Source organism: Pan troglodytes, chromosome 11 (assembly GCF_028858775.2).
Source record: "Pan troglodytes isolate AG18354 chromosome 11, NHGRI_mPanTro3-v2.0_pri, whole genome shotgun sequence".
Taxonomy (NCBI): Eukaryota; Metazoa; Chordata; class Mammalia; order Primates; family Hominidae; genus Pan; species Pan troglodytes.
In genome coordinates, this window is record NC_072409.2 from 8,349,670 (window position 1) to 8,365,625 (window position 15,956).

At 45.5% G+C, this 15,956-nt stretch overlaps 1 protein-coding gene across 4 annotated transcripts in view; it reads right to left on the reverse strand.

Moving 5' to 3' along the window:
- The window catches only part of GPR107 (G protein-coupled receptor 107), an 86,871-nt gene that overhangs the window by 35,998 nt on the left and 34,917 nt on the right, over nucleotides 1-15,956 (reverse strand). For all 4 annotated transcript variants that reach the window (XM_009457495.5, XM_009457494.5, XM_054658471.2 and 1 more), the window contains exons 8-12: nucleotides 13,042-13,149; nucleotides 11,652-11,785; nucleotides 4,519-4,594; nucleotides 3,384-3,457; nucleotides 2,863-2,980 (exon numbers count right to left, since the gene is read on the reverse strand). In XM_009457495.5, the coding sequence (XP_009455770.1) occupies nucleotides 2,863-2,980; nucleotides 3,384-3,457; nucleotides 4,519-4,594; nucleotides 11,652-11,785; nucleotides 13,042-13,149 (510 nt within the window). The remainder of the gene's footprint in view (nucleotides 1-2,862; nucleotides 2,981-3,383; nucleotides 3,458-4,518; nucleotides 4,595-11,651; nucleotides 11,786-13,041; nucleotides 13,150-15,956) is intronic.

The following is a 15,956-nucleotide window of genomic DNA, read 5'->3' on the forward strand; positions in this document are numbered from 1 at the left end:
CTGTACAGACCATGCAGAGATGGAAAGGCCCCCCCAGGAGCCCCGGCTGTCCCAGTCCCCACCTGAGCAAGCTTCTCAGCCCAGAAGACAGATGCGAGTGGAGACTTCAAGATGCTCCCAGCCATGGTGTGACTATGACCACAAGACCCAAGTCAGACCTACCCAGCTAGCCACTCTTGAATTCCTAACCCACAGAAACTGAGAGAGAGAATGACGGGTTATTGTCGTTTTAAGTCGCTGAGTTTTGGGGTGATTTGTTATGCAGCAGTAGATAACAGGGACACTTTGCTTTTCAGGTACCCCAAACCCAGTGGAGTCACTCAGGTGCTGGACTGCTGGATAGGTGGCACTTAACACCCTATTTAGCCACAATGCCCATACTTTTTAGGCCACGGTGCTCAGTGACAATAACTCATCTAAGTGCCAGACAATGGAACTGTGTTTTCAGAGACCAGAGCGGTGAGCATGGCTGATTCCAGCCCTACAGCCTCATATACTCAGGCCCACTATTAAGCTCTGTACTCAGGCCCGTTATTAGGCTCTTAGCATAAGTCTTTATAAAAAGTCTTTCCACTGGCTAAACTGAGATGCCACAGAGCATAAGGGAAATTTACCACTTATAATACATCCTTTTGAAGATTACCACTGGGAATGGATGCAGAGGTTATCCTCCACCTATATACCCCATGAGAAGTCCCTGGTCCCAAATCTCTGCCTGACTTGCTGTAAAAGGTAATCCTCCACACTTTGCATGTAAAATCTGTAGTGCTATTATTTAGGAAGTCTCTAAGTTTAATTTCTCTTTCTATACAGGACTTAGAATCAAATTATCTGAAATTTCATTTAAAACTAATGCAAAAATTATCTGAAATTTCAGCCTCTCCAATGACCCCCAGCTTCTGGGTCCTTCCCTGTCCCACACTGCTCGTGAAGCCCTGTCTATCCAAAACACTAGCATCTGTGGCTCCATCTAAAAAGACAAAGTAGGGCTGGGTGCGGTGGCTCATACCCATAATCCCAGAACTTTGGGGAGCCAAGGCAGAAGGATTGCTTGAGCCCAGGAGTTTGACACCAGCCTGGGCAAAATAGTGAGACACGGCCTCTAATTAAAAAAAAAAAAATTAAAAATTAGTCAGGTGTGATGGTGTACGCCTGTGGTCTCAGCTACTCGGGAGACTGAGGCAGGAGGATCGCCTGAGCCCAGGAGTTTAGGGCTGCAGTGAGCCATGATCACCACTGGACTCCAGCCTGGGCGACAGAGTGAGACCCTGTCTAAAAGTAAGAGGACAAAGTAGAAAACAAAGGCTTTCACATCTTAAATTCAAAATTCCATTTTGTCTTTAATTCACACACTGCATGAGAGACAGAATGTTCCCAGTGTTGAACAACGTGCCAAGAGTGTTCCTGAAACACCATTTTGTAGGGACATCATCTACTCCTTACTTAGAAACTTTCTGTCACTGCCCATGGCCAAAAGGAAGCAGTTTTAACTTTTCAGGCTGACATTTAAGGCCCTCCCAGACTAGTTCTATTGTCTAAATACTCATGACTTTCTTAATTTGTTAAATGTCCTTATCTTCTCAGACTGACATTCCATGGAACTCTGTGTGTCTTTCAGGGAAGCCCAGGACGGGCTTCCTGGAAGGCTACGCCCCACGACAGCCTGGTTCAGGCTGGTGGGGGGAGACTCTAGAGGGATGAGGGAATCTACTAAAGGGAAGAGGCACACGCAGCCGGGTGACAACCCAGGCTCCGTCATTCACAACTCCGAGACCTCGGCAGGCTGTAGGACTCAGTCTGGCTGAAGAAGTGACCACGGTGGCTCGACAGCCGAAAGACCGGCACAGTCCCTCAGCATGTTTTGCTTAGCAGGCAGCAGGGCCATGTGTATTTACTGCTATGCCACTGCCTCTGTCACATTCCTTTCCTTCAACACCCAGGCCAGTCCCATCTCTGTCACAAAGCCCTCCTTGATCCTTCCAACTTGAGTGCTTACTCTCTCCTTGGAAACACAGAGCAACTGGCCTGTCCCATTCATTTGATGTCAACACACGTTCCTCATTATTGAACGTAAGGGTGGATGAGGTCTGTTAGAACTCCGAGAGGAGCTTTGCTGCAAACTCTGCCAGAGTTGGGACGGCTGATCTGGGTGCCTCAGGAGTTGTCCCCTTCCACCCCCAACCTTCCACATTTACTTTGTGCTCCAAAATGTGAGAAAAGTTCACAGGGACAACTCTGTCAAACAGACGCTGTCTGGTCAAGCAGAGCAGGGTAGCTGTGCATCCCTGCTAAAACCTCTCTGTTCATTGTAAGTTCTTTACATCCAAGTTCTGCTTCCAGTAAGACAAGGCTCCTCCCGCAAAAGACTCACAGCCTTGTAAGGCTGGCCTTGGCCCTCGGCCCCAAACATGGTAAGGATTTAGGAAATGTTTGCCCCTCACGTCTACTACCATATTCTACCTGTGGAAACTCACTGGTGTAGTTCACGGTTTTAAAATACTTTGTTAATAAAATCACTACATCTCTGAGCTTCCTCGCCAAGGGCACCATTTAGTTATGAAGCAAATGATGCAGAAGAGAAAACAGTACTGTGTGTTACTGTGTGTCTCCCTGTCACTGTCAGCAGCTCTCTACTCAAAATCTAGGCCCCCAAAGGCCAGTGGCTGACTGATGCCCAAGCATCTCCCAGTGCAATGACCTGAAGTCTGTTCAGAATTCAGAAAGAGAATCTCAGTCTTCAACCTCCACTAGCAGAAGCTGGGGTTTCAGGGTGAGGTGACTCCCTCTTCCCATACAGGCTTGGAGCTGAGCCCTGCTAAGCGCCAAGAAAGGAAGTGACAAATGGGATGAGGGTTCTTTTACCTGGAGTGGAATGACAATCATGAAGATCTTTTTGTCTTTATCAGAAAGGATGTGCTTAATGAAAGCCCAGCCAGTGCCAATGAGTGCAATGGTGATGAAGAGTAGCGCCCCTTTCAAACTGGAAGAGAAAACAAGGAACAGACACCAGCGGGTCTCTTTAGACTCTCACTGCCAGTTAGATTGCATAGCTCATTCTATGAGTTCACAAGCTTCTTACAAAAGACGGGCAGCCAAATTTAGGAAATCCATCATACATGAGCACCACTTCCTTCAGGGTACACAGTTAGCTCTGCACCCCACAGCCTGGACAGCCAATGGCCGCAGAGAGGCAGGAGTATGCCACTAAGCCCGACTTCCCAAGTCTGGACAGCCACCCATGAGCTACACTCCTCTGGTATGGCAGGGGCCCAGACAGGCTGCCACAGGAGGGCAGGGCTGGTTAACTTGGGGCAGGTTGTTGCCCACCCCCCTTGTCTTGTATGTCATTTCGTGGTGTATTTCACATGGACCTGCATACTTACAGGTGAGTTATGTAGTACACAACAGCCCAGCCTTCGATAGGGAAGCCCTGGGAGGAGATGTAGTGGTAGTCAATCTGAAATCAAACAACTGCATTTCAGAATCACTCATTATCTACATGGCTCCACAAAGAATCTTTTAACTTGGACCCAGATGGGAAATTATCCAAATCATTGTCATTTTGTGACGCTGCCACTGGATATATTATTGCCTTTTCCAAGGAGGCCACTTTCAAGTACAGCAAAGAGTACATGTCTAGAGACTGTCATCCTTGCAAGTGTGCTCCACGGGCACTTGGAGGCCCACAGACAGGAGAAGTTGTGATCTTACCCCCTTGGGCAAGTTCATTTTAATTTGCATAAGTTCCAAATATACAAAGCTGAGGCTCAATTCTCATGCCTCCAGCTTTATAGCATCAATTTTCTCTCAGATAAATATGCTAATACTGAATTGAACTTCAAATCACATAGGAACATGAGGGAATATCTGGAAATAATAAAAAAGTCGTGGAGGCCGGGCGTGGTGGCTCACGCCTGTAATCCCAGCACTTTGGGAGGCTGAGGCGGGCGGATCACGAGGTCAGGAGATCGAGACCATCCTGGCTAACACGGTGAAACCCCGTCTCTACTAAAAATACAAAAAAATTAGCCTGGCGTGGTGGCGGGCGCCTGTAGTCCCAGCTACTCGGGAGACTCAGGCAGGAGAATGGCGTGAACCTGAGGGGAGGAGCTTGCAGTGAACAGAGATCACGCCACTGCACTCCAGCCTGGGCAACAGAGCGAGGCCCCGTCTCAAAAAAAAAAAAAAAAAGTCGTGGAAACAAGTCAGCAGGTGGCACTCTCATCTCTAGAAATGGCAAAAAAACAAAAAACAAAGAAATAAAAACAATAATAAGTGTTCTAGAAAAATTGTAGGTCTGTAAGCAGTATTAGAAGATGTCTGAAGTCTAATATGAGGGGAGGTGGTAATCATTTACCCGCATGGTCAGGCCCTCCCAGACAAGAGGAGGCTTTATGAGAAATGTATTCTTTGTCTTTGTTTCCCACCAATCTATCCCCTTTCTTCAAATTTCTTTTGCCTGCTCACACAGGCATTATACGTAATTTCATGAATGATCCTCAAAATGCTAATACATACTGCATGGAACACCAAGGAAAGAGACTTGGTGAAAGGAAGGGCCGCCATCAGCCAGTGGATTTTAAATACATCATTCCTATAAAAACAGAGAGAAAAGAATTAAAGGAAGATTCCATTCTCCCAAAGGACAGCCAAAGCTCCAGACATCAGCTATATTTATAAGGAGACAGGAAATATAATCTGTGCAAACCACAAACATGAAACTTTTTTTTTTTTTTGAGACAGGGTCTTATTCTGTCGCCCAGGCTAGAGGACAGTGGTGTCATCACGGCTCACTGCAGCCTTGAACTCAGGCTCAAGCGATCAAGCAGCTCTCAGGAAGCTGAGGTGGGAGGATGGCTTTAGGTGTATGCCACCATGCCCAACTAGTTTGTTTTGTATTTTTTATACAGAAAGGGTTTTGCTAAGTTTCCCAGGCTGGTCTTGAACCCCTGGCCAAGCAATCCACCCACCTCGGCCTCTCAAAGTGTTGATATTACAGGCATGAGCCACTGTACCCAGCTAAAACTTTTTTTTTGAGACAAGAGTATCGTTCTGTCACCCAGGCTGGAGTGCAGTGGCACGAACTTGGCTCCCCGCAAACTCCACCCCCCGGGATCAAGTGATGCCCCCCCACCGCCTCAACCTCCTGAGTGGCCGGGATTACAGGCGTGCGCCACGATGTCTGGCTAATTTTTGTATTTTTAGTAGAGACAGGGTTTCACCACATTGGCCAGGCTGATCTTGAACTTGTAACTTCAAGTAATCCACCCGCCTCTGCCTCCCAAAGTGCTGGGATTACAGGGGTGAGCCACCGCGCCTGGCCACATTTTTTATAAAGTACGTTTTGCTGGTAAAAAAGGCCTTGAATGGAGTCCTAAAGTAATCTCTAATACACAATTTAATGTTGTGAATGAACCTGAGAGTTATGCACTAAAGCCAGACATGATGGATTCCAACTCTTGAGTAAATGGAAATCTAACACAGGCTGCCAGCTTGTTCCCGGAAACCACCCTGGGAAAACCAGAGGCAAGAATGAGGTAGATGGACCTGAGAAAACAGCACAGAACTCCTAGGAAAGCAGAAAGCGATTACAAATAGCTGTAGGGGAAGTCTGCAGCCCAGAGTAGGGGGACTGGGAGCCAGCAGTAGGGATGTGTGAGGAGAAAGTGCCAGGGTCATGCCCATTTCTCTCTCCTTCATGGCTGGTGTCTGCAAATACCCCAGGCCAATGAGACAAAGCACCCATTCCCATGCCCACCCTGTCACAGATACTAGTCCACCTTTCGGCTGCCGGGCATTAAATTCCTCTACTCCTTCCCACCTCCCCTTAGGAATTAACCTAATAGAGCATATTAAGACTATTATGAGGCTAGGTGCAGTAGCTCATGCCTGTAATCCCACACTTAGGGAGGCTGAGGTGGGAAGATTACTTGAGCCCAAGAGTTTGGGATTAGCCTGGGCAAGATGACAAAACTCCATCTCTACCAAAAATACAGAAAGTTAGCTGGGTGTGGCAGTGCACACCTGTAGTCCCAGCTACTTGGGAGGCTGATGTGGGAGGATCACTTGAGCCCAGGAGGCAAAGGCTGCAGTGAGCCGTGACTGTGCCACTGCACTGCAGACTGGGTGACAGAGCGAGTCCCTGTCTCAAAACAGTCTCAAAACAAACAAAAATTAAGCCAGGAGTGGTGGTGCGTCCCTATAGTTTCAGCTATTCGGGAGGCTGAGGTGGGAGGATCACTTGAGCTCAGGAGTTTGAGGCTGCTGTAAGCCTTGATTATGCCACTGCTCCAGCCTGGACAACGTAGTGAGACCCTGTCTCAAAAAAAAAAAAAAAAGCAAAGAATACAGGCAGCCACAAGAGGGGAAATGGTTAATGAGTCCCTAAAATGATAATCCACATCACCAATATTCAGAGAAATGCAAAATAAAGCAAGATACCACTTTACACCTATGAGATTGGCAAAAATTAAGATGTCAGTATTGGTAAGAATGTGGAGAAACAGCAAACCTTATTATGTATGCACCACTGGTAGACGTATAAACCTATATGCCACACTGGAAGGCAATCTGGCCCTTAACGAAATTAACTGATGGCTGGGCGCAGTGGCTCATGCCTGTAGTCCCAGCACTTTGGGAGGCCAAGGCGGGAGGATCTCTTGAGGCCAGGAGTTCAAGACCTGCTTGGCTAACACAGTGAAAACCCGTCTCTACTAAAAATACAAAAATTAGCCCGGCATAGGCGTACACGCCTATAGTCCCAGCTACTCAGGAGGGTGAGGCAGGAGAATCGCTTGCACTCAGGAGGTGGAGGTTGCAATGAGCCAAGATGGTGCCACTGCACTCCAGCTTGGGTGACAGAGTGAGACTCTGTCTCAAAAAAAAAAAAAAGAAAAGAAAAGAAAAGAAATTAACTACCCATGGCACAGTGTGCTTCCTTCTGGGACTGCAGCTCGGAGGCTGCACAGATCCACAGGGGATCTTTGGAGGTACATGCCAGCACTGGCTGGGGTAGCAGGGAGATGTAGGCAGTCCAGGCGTGTGTCTATCACTAAAGGACCAAAGCAGTCAAACGTGAGGACACAGAGCATGGGATGCTGTGGAGTAGGTAAAAATCAATGAATGAGATGCACACTCAGCCACATGGCTAGATCGCAGAAAGGATAATAATGAGTAAAAAATGTACAACAACAATGTCTATAGATATTTTATGTAAACTTAAAATAAATGCAACACCAGTAAACAGTACTTATCTATAAGAATATAGAAATATCCAAAAATCAGGCCAGACGCAGTGGCTCACGCCTGTAATCCCAGCACTTTGGGAGGCCGATCACCTGAGGTCAGGAATTCTAGACCAGCCTGGCCAATGTAGTGAAACCCCGTCTCTACGAAAAATACAAAAATTAGCCGGGTGTGGTGGCAGGCGCCTGTAGTCCCAGCTACTCGGGAGGCTGAAGCACGAGAATTGCTTGACCCGGGAGGCAGAGGTTGCAGTGAGCTGAGATTGCACCACTGCACTCCAGCCTGGGGCACAGAGTGAGACGAGGTCTCAAAAAAAAAAAAAAAAAAAAAAAAAAAAGTCCAAAAATGTATATGCAACACATTTGAGCAGTTCTCCACGACTGGGAAGGAGTGGGAGAGGGGACAGGAAATGAAGGGGAACAATAGAGCAGGAGAGGGGCCTGGCACCAAGTGAGAATGAGAGTGTACCACAAAGGGATATCAGTTTCTGGGCTCATTTCCTCCCTGGTACTTTCCTGTTCCAGTGCCCACCTACTTGAAGGTCAAAAGGGAAGTCAAGGCCAGAATAGTCTGGAACTACTGAATGCCAATGAGATTTACCCAGGGTGTAAAACCACCCACCACAAAGAGCTGTGCTCATTCACACTCTGGCAACCTTGACTTGCAGTCCATGGTTAGAACATCTACGATGGGGCAGAGATGTGATGGAAAGAATACTCACTGACCTCGGCTCAAATACTAGTTCTACCTACACTTGAAGTTGGGAGGGGCCTGATACATACTAGCAAGCAGACCCGAGTTCCAGTCCCAGGTCTGTTGGGTGACACTGGCTCTCGTTTCCCCTCTCTGGGCCTCAATAAATGAGGCAAAGATCTCTTAGTCGTTTCCAGCTTTCAGGGGCCAGTGAAATGCGCCTGGCGGCCTTGGTCATATGCCTTTATATCATGTGGGTTTCCAGTCTACCAGAACTGACTCTAAGACTCCCGGGAAAACATGGGCAGGACTTAACTGACCTTCCCCCATGCACACTATACTCCAACAAAAATTACAGATGAGACTTGTACACAATAGGTCAGCCTCATTTAACCACAGATTGAAAACTGTTACCACGGTCTGGGAGCACTGGCTCATGCTGGTAATCCCAGCACATTGGGAGGCCAAGGCAGGTGGATCACGAAGTAAAGAGATCAAGACCATCCCAGCCAACATGGTGAAACCCCGTCTCTACTAAAAATACAAAAATAAGCCAGGCATGGTGGCGGATGCCTGTAGTCCCAGCTACTTGGGAGGCTGAGGCAGGAGAATCACTCAAACCCGGAAGGCAGAGGTTGCAGTGAGCCAAGATTGCACCACTGCACTCCAGCCTGGCGACAGAGCGAGACTCTGTCTCAAAAAAAATAAAATAAAACTGTTACCACAATTTGATATAAGTGAACCAGTGACAATGACTATTGCCACCAATAACTAAAGGAAAATTAAAACACCACTGAACCCCTGGCTACTAAACTATTTTATAAATACCTCATGTTTGGATTGTGCCCTGATTTGCAAAGCCCTCTCATACACATTATCTTAGGGGGAATCACAGAACATGTCTAAGAATCCAAGACTCTTACAGGAAGGCAGAGTAACTATTACTGTCCCAGTTTCATAGCCAAGAAAAAAAGAGATTTACAGTGAAGCAAGGCACACAGGCAGTCACTGTCCAAGTTCACACCTGAAATCAGGTCTGACTCCTACTTCTCACTTTTCCAGTAAAGGCAAAAGTAGAACTTTCTTTAAAAAAAAAAAAAAAAACAAAACAGAGGCCGGGTGCAGTGGCTCACGCCTGTAATCCCAACACTTTGGGAGGCCAAGGCAGGTGGATCACCTGAGGTCAGGAGTTCAAGACCAGCCTGGCCAACATGGCAAAAGCCAGTCTCTACTAAAAATGCAAAAATTCGCCAGGCATGGTGGCAGGCACCTGTAATCCCAGTTACTCGGGAGGCTGAGGCAAGAGAATCGCTTGAACCTGGGGGACAGAGGTTGTGGTGAGCTGAAATCTCACCACTGCACTCCAGCCTGGGCGACAGAGCGAGACTGTGTCTCAAAAAAAAACAAACAAAAAAACAAAAACAAACAAAACAAAATAAAAAAACCCACCCAAAAACTTTCATGGCCTAAATTTTTATAACCTTCCCTCCTTCCATCTGCCTCTTTCTCTTTCTTTCTTAGAGACAGAGTCTTACTCTGTGTCCCAAGCTGGAATGCAGTGGCACAAACATAGTTCACTACAGCCTCGAACCCTTGGGCTCAAGCAATCCTCCCACCTCAGCCTCCCAAGTAGTGAGCACTACAGGTGTGCACCACCACAACTGGATTTTTTTTTTTAATTTTGTGCAGTGGCACAATCTCAGCTCACTGCAAGCTCCACCTCCCAGGTTCACGCCATTCTCCTGCTTCAGCCTCCTGAGTAGCTGGGACTATAGGCACCTGCCACCACGCCCAGCTAACTTTTTGTATTTTTAGTAGAGACGGGGTTTCACCGTGTTAGCCAGGATGGTCTCGATCTCCTGACCTCATGATCCGCCCACCTCGGCCTCCCAAAGTGCTAGGATTACAGGCGTGCACCACCGCGCCCAGCCCACAACTGGATAATTTTTAAATTTGTTTGTAGAAATGGAGTCTTGCTGGGCCAGGTGTGGTGGCTCACGCCTGTAATCCCAGCACTTTGGGAAGCTGAGCCAGGTAAATTACCCGAGGTCAGCAGTTCAAGACCAGCCTGGCCAACATGGTGAAACCCCGTCTCTACTAAAAACATAAAAATCAGCTGGGTATGTTGGCACATGCCTGTAATCCCACCTACTTCGGTGGCTGAAGCACCAGAATCGCTTGAACGCAGAGGTGGAGGTTGCAGTGAGTAGAGATTAGGCACTGCACTCCAGCCTGGGGGCTAGGGGAGAGAGTGAGAATCCATCTTGAAAAAAAAAAAAAGAAATGGGGTCTTGCTATGTTGCCCAAGCTGGTCTCAAACTCACAGACTCAAGTGATCCTCCTGCCTTGGCTTCCCAAAGCACTGGGATTATAGGTGTGAGCCACCACACCTAGCCCATAGGATTTTTCTTAGTAATTGCTACTTGAAAATCTAGTCCAAACATGATTATGTAGCTCCTTCCCAAGTAAACAAGAAACTCTTTCTATCTGATGGGTGTACAGGATATCACAACAAATAGGTACCAGCAACTGAACCCAGCCAGAGTCTAATATACCAGACTCCGAGCATGTTCATTAGAAGACAATCAAGCTACCAAGGACTAAAAAAGTCTCAATTTCCACCCCAATGCTCCAGAGAAAGAGGTATTTCAGGGTGCTTAATTATTCTATGAATTTAAATCAATCCATATTATAATAGCATATTCGCATACCATCATTTACTCAGTTTATGAGCCTTATAATAAATACTTTATACGATTCTCTAAATGAATATTAATATTTTGTTTTCAATTTTCTTGGAGGGAGAAAGAATTCATGCATATGCAGCTGCTCCCCTCAAGAACCAAGTACAGGAAGTTAAAGCCTCGGGGGTTTCAGAAAAAAAAGGCTAAAAGCCAGGCAGATGGGCTTTGAAGAGGTTTTGTCCAGTGACAAGTATCTGGAAGTCAATGCAGAGAATCTATCCCAGTGCAGCTTTGAGCCAAGACCTTCAGTTCTAAGCAGTAACTCCATGCTCTCGCCAGGCAGTGCTCATCGTCACTAACTTCCTCTCCAGAAGCAACAGCCCCTGAATGAGACCCATGTGTTTACTCTCAGTCCTGGACTGTGGGATCTCCACCATGGAAACACTTAGCTTATACAGTCTATTTTGCTTGCATACCATTAAAAATATTTAGGGCCGGGCACGGTGCCTCATGCCTGTAATCCCAGCACTTTGGGAGGCCCATGTGGGCAGATCATGAGGTCAGGAGATCGAGATCATCCTGGCTAACAGGGTGAAACCCCATCACTACTAAAAATACAAAAACAAAATTAGGCGGGCGTGGTGGCGGGCGCCTGTAGTCCCAGCTACTCGGGAGGCTTAGGAAGACTGGCGTGAACCCAGGAGGCGGAGCTTGCAGCGAGCTGAGATCACGCCACTGCACTCCAGCCTGGGATACAGAGTGAGACTATGTCTCAAAAAAAAAAAAAATTATAATAATAATTTAGATTTGCTTTTTAAACAAAACAACAGGAAGTGAACAGACACCAAGGCATGCAAAGGGCTCCCACACCATAATGCTCCCGCACAATCTTCATACTGTTTCCGGGAAGATGCCCTTTGAAAGGAACAACACTGCTAAGTGCCAACTGCCTCCAGGTTCAGGAGCCAACAAACAGTGACATTATTCAAATCTCAACACACTCTTAAGTTGAAGGGAGAAATAGTTTACCGTCGTTTTCGAAGGATATGAATCCAGATGGTCCCAGAAAGAAAGAAGAAAAAGGCCATTGAGATGTATAATTTGGGGAGAGGAATTTCTCCTGCTGAGAGGTAGCTGTCAGGATTCTTCTCTGTGATCTCAATCTGAAACCAGCATGAAATTAATTTTTACTTTTCAGAAACATATCATCCCTTATTCAGCAATTTGGAATCTCAGTTGTTTCACTTAAGCTTAAGAAAGTAAGTACCAGTGGCTGGGCATGGTGGCTCACACCTGTAATCTCAGCACTTTGGGAGGCTGAGGCGGGTGGATCACGATCACCTGAGATCAGGAGTTCAACACCAGCCTGGCCAACATGGTGAAACCCCGTCTCTACTAAAAATACAAAAAAAATTAGGGCCAGGCGCAGTGGCTCACGCCTGTAATCCCAGCACTTTGGGAGGCCGAGGTAGGTGGATCACAAGGTTAGGAGTTCAAGACCAGCCTGGCCAACATGGTGAAACCCTGTCTCTACGAAAAATACAAAAATTAGCCGGGTGTGGTGGCGCACCCTTGTAATCCCAGCTACTTGGGAGGCTGAGGAAGGACAATCACTTGAACCCAGGAGGCAGAGGTTGCAGTGAGCCAAGATTGCACCACTGCACTCCAACCTGGTTGACAGAGCAAGACTCCGTCTGGAAAAAAAAAAAAAAATTAGCCAGGCATTGTGACAGGCGCCTGTAATCCCAGCTACTCAGGAGGCTGAGGAAGGAGAATCACTTGAACCCAGGAGATGGAGGTTGCGGTGAGGCAAGATCATGTCATTGCACTCCAGCCTGGGCAACAAGAATGAAACTCCATCTCAAAAAAAAAAAAAAGTGAGTACCAGCAAATAACCACACAACCACTTTTTTTTTTAATTTGAGACAGGGTCTCACCCTTTTGCCCAGGCTGGAGTGCAGTGATGCAATCTCGGTTTACTGTAACCTCTGCCTCCTGGGCTCAAGAAATCCTCCCACCTGAGTAGCTGGGACTAGAGGTGTGTACCACCACGCCTGGCTAATTTTTCACACTTTTTGTAGAGAGAGGGTTTTGCCATATTGCCCACGCTGGTCTCAAACTCTTGGACTCAGGTGATCTGCCCACCTCAGCCTCCCAAAGTGCTGGGGTTACAGGCATGAGCCACCATGCCCAGCCAAAACCACCACATTCTTAACGCACAGGTTGAAGTGCAGACACATCCTAAATTGCTTTGTATTTTCCTATGAATCCTCTGCTGAAGTATCCTGCACAGTGGCAGGAATGTGTGTCTGCCCACATTCTTTTCTTAAGTATTCTTAAAATCTAATCTTATACAGAAACAAATCTCCCGTTTTATGCTGACAAAATCCACGTAGAACAATCTCCAAACAGTACTCACATCAAGGCTGAATGTAAACTTGTCACTTGGCAATTCTTTTCCAAGGCATTTATGAAAATAAAGACTGTAAAGGCCTTCTTGGTCATCAGTGCTGATGTTAAAGAAAAACTGAAAGTGAAGAAGAAAACATTTAAAGGTACCCAAATCCTCAGCTATATATATTTTTTCTTTTATTTTTTCTTTTAAAGTATTGTTTACTTTTTTGTTCAAATTCTACTCAGCTATATTTTTAAACCTTAGAAATAAGTTATGAATATTAATGGATTGAAGGAAATAAAGACAGACTGCTTAAATTATCGACTCTCCCATGGCAGAGTTTAAAGAGATATCTTCTTATTCTATGATTCCCTTCCGATATTTTGTTACAACAATTTTCAAGCATACAGAACAGCTGACAATTGCATAGTGAAAGCTACATAGCCACAACCTCACTTCTACAGTGAACATTTTACTATGCCTGTTTTATCACAGATCTAGCCATTTGTGATGGTCTTTGTGGAAGTCTTCAAAGATAACCTAAGATGTGGTTATCTAGTCTTCAAGCTAACGTATTATTTTGCTCTTTATAGGTATAAAATACTCTTTAAAAAGGAGGCTCATCTTATACTTGAAAACCAATCAATATTTCCTCATCAAAATTTACAACTATGGTTTTAGAGAACAATAATGAAGGCTACATTTTCTACATTTAGACAGTTTTCTGTTTTTCATACATTTCATGAGTTTAAATGAAGTTTAATGTAAACCAAAAGACAGACAGACAGACTTAGAGAATATGACTTCTTGGTCAAGCCTAAGAAAATTTTACTTCAGCCATAAGTTCTACCAATAAAAAGAAATCTCCCTGAAATACATTTTTAGGGCTACATATATATACCTATTAAACTACAAAGAAAAGCTAGGAAGTGACTACGGTAGCATTTTTCATGACAGGGGTTGCTCTAGAGTTGGGAAGGACTATGAGGGAGACACAAGGTTTCTCAGGTGCTGGAACTGTTCTATTTCTTGTCCTGGGTGGTGGATCATAAAGGTGACTGTTCATAGTTACTTGTTAAAACTCAATATAAGTACTTCACACTCTTCTGCATGTATACTGTACCTCACAATTTAAAAAAATGGGGAAAAAAAGACATCTGACAAAAATAAAAATAAAAGACCAAGAACACATGAGCTGGAATGATTAATATGTTAAACCATGTGCCAAACTCAATTGTGAATGTGAATGTGTATTTTAATCCCCTGAGCTAGCCAGAATAAGAAAACTTTTCTAAACACATGGACAACTTCTATTTTAAGAGATTCAGGGGAAGTCTAAAAAAGATATGAAAGTTTAAAAGATATAATTTTTTAAAAAAAATCAATCATGGTTGATCAGAGTAGGCATCTGACCCTTAGAGAAAAAAACAAAACAAAAATATCAACTCTAGAGTTGGAGTAAGCCCTGACAGTCCCCTTCCTGTATTTAGGTAGATAAACCACTATCCCCATGCCATGAATGAAGCAGAAGCGCTCAGAGTGGACTGCACCATCCAAGACTGGGAGACACTGGGTAGAACAGCGAGAAATCATGACGACTTCTTTCCAAGGTGGGGGAAAGCCAGAGAAACGCAAGCTACCCATGCACTGCCTGCTCCACGCATCCCAAGAACCCTGCGGATGGGCTGTTTCAGCACGTGCTGCTAATCACCATGCAGACTGCTGTGCCTGGATGTTCGCCTGACACAAAGTACTGGTGCCTGACATGTGTGCATCCTGTAACACTTTCCTTTGTGATTAAAAAAGAGGGAAGCATTTGAAAAACTTTTATTTTTTTGAGATGGAGTCTCAGACTGTCGCCCGAGCTGGAGTGCAGTGGTGTGATCTCGGCTCATTGCAACCTCAGCCTCCTGGGTTCAAGCGATTCTCCTGTCTCAGCTTCCCAAGTAGCTGGGATTACAGGCGCCCACCACCACCACACCCAGCTAATTTTTTGTATTTATTTATTTATTTTTTTAGTAGAGACGGGGTTTCACTATGTTAGCCAGGCTGGTCTCAAACTCCTAACCTTGTGATCCCAAAGTGCTGGGATTACAGGTGTGAGCCACCATGCCTGGCCTGAAAAACATTTTAAAAACTCATTTTATTAACAAGCATTTTAAAGTGAGAGAAGGAAGAGAGAAAAGTGCCTTTTGTATTTTCTCAAGGAGGCAGTAAAAGGCAAAGTGGTTAAACACATGGGCCTTGGAGTCAAACAAACGTGGATCTGAATCCCCTACTTAGGGCAAGTTACATTACCTCTCTGAGCTCAGTTTCTCATTGGTAAAAGAGAAAAAATAACAATACCGACTTCACAGAGTTGTTTAGAGGATTAACTGAGATAATGACATAGAAGCACTTAGCACAATGCCTGGTATTGGTTCATCAGTCTCTATAAATATAGGCCCAAGGCCAAGATCAGGAGTTTCATATACATCAATAATATGAGACAGAAAACCCCTGCCCTTAAGGTATCTTCTGTAGAGGGGGAGACAGGCAATAAACATAACTAAGTACAGTATACAGCATGTTGGAAGTGATAATACTAAGGAAAGACAGAGCACAATGAGGGAAATAGGAGTGAGCTACAAACAAGAGAAGCTTTGTTGAGAAGGTGACATTTCAGCAAAGACTTGCGGAATTCTGAGAGACAGCATTCCTGCCTGTGGGAACAGCGAGAGCAGAGCCTAAAGCCTGATCTGTCCGAGAAAGAGCAAGGCGGCTTGTGTGGGAGAGCAGAGTGTGAATAACAGGAGCTGAGATCAGAGAGACAACAGGGGCTAGACCACATGGGCCTTGCAGACCAGTGGGAAGACTTGGGCTTTACTCCAAGACAGATGGAAAGCTGTTGGAGGGTTCTGAGCAAATGAGCACCCTGCAAGTTCTCAATAACCGTTAGC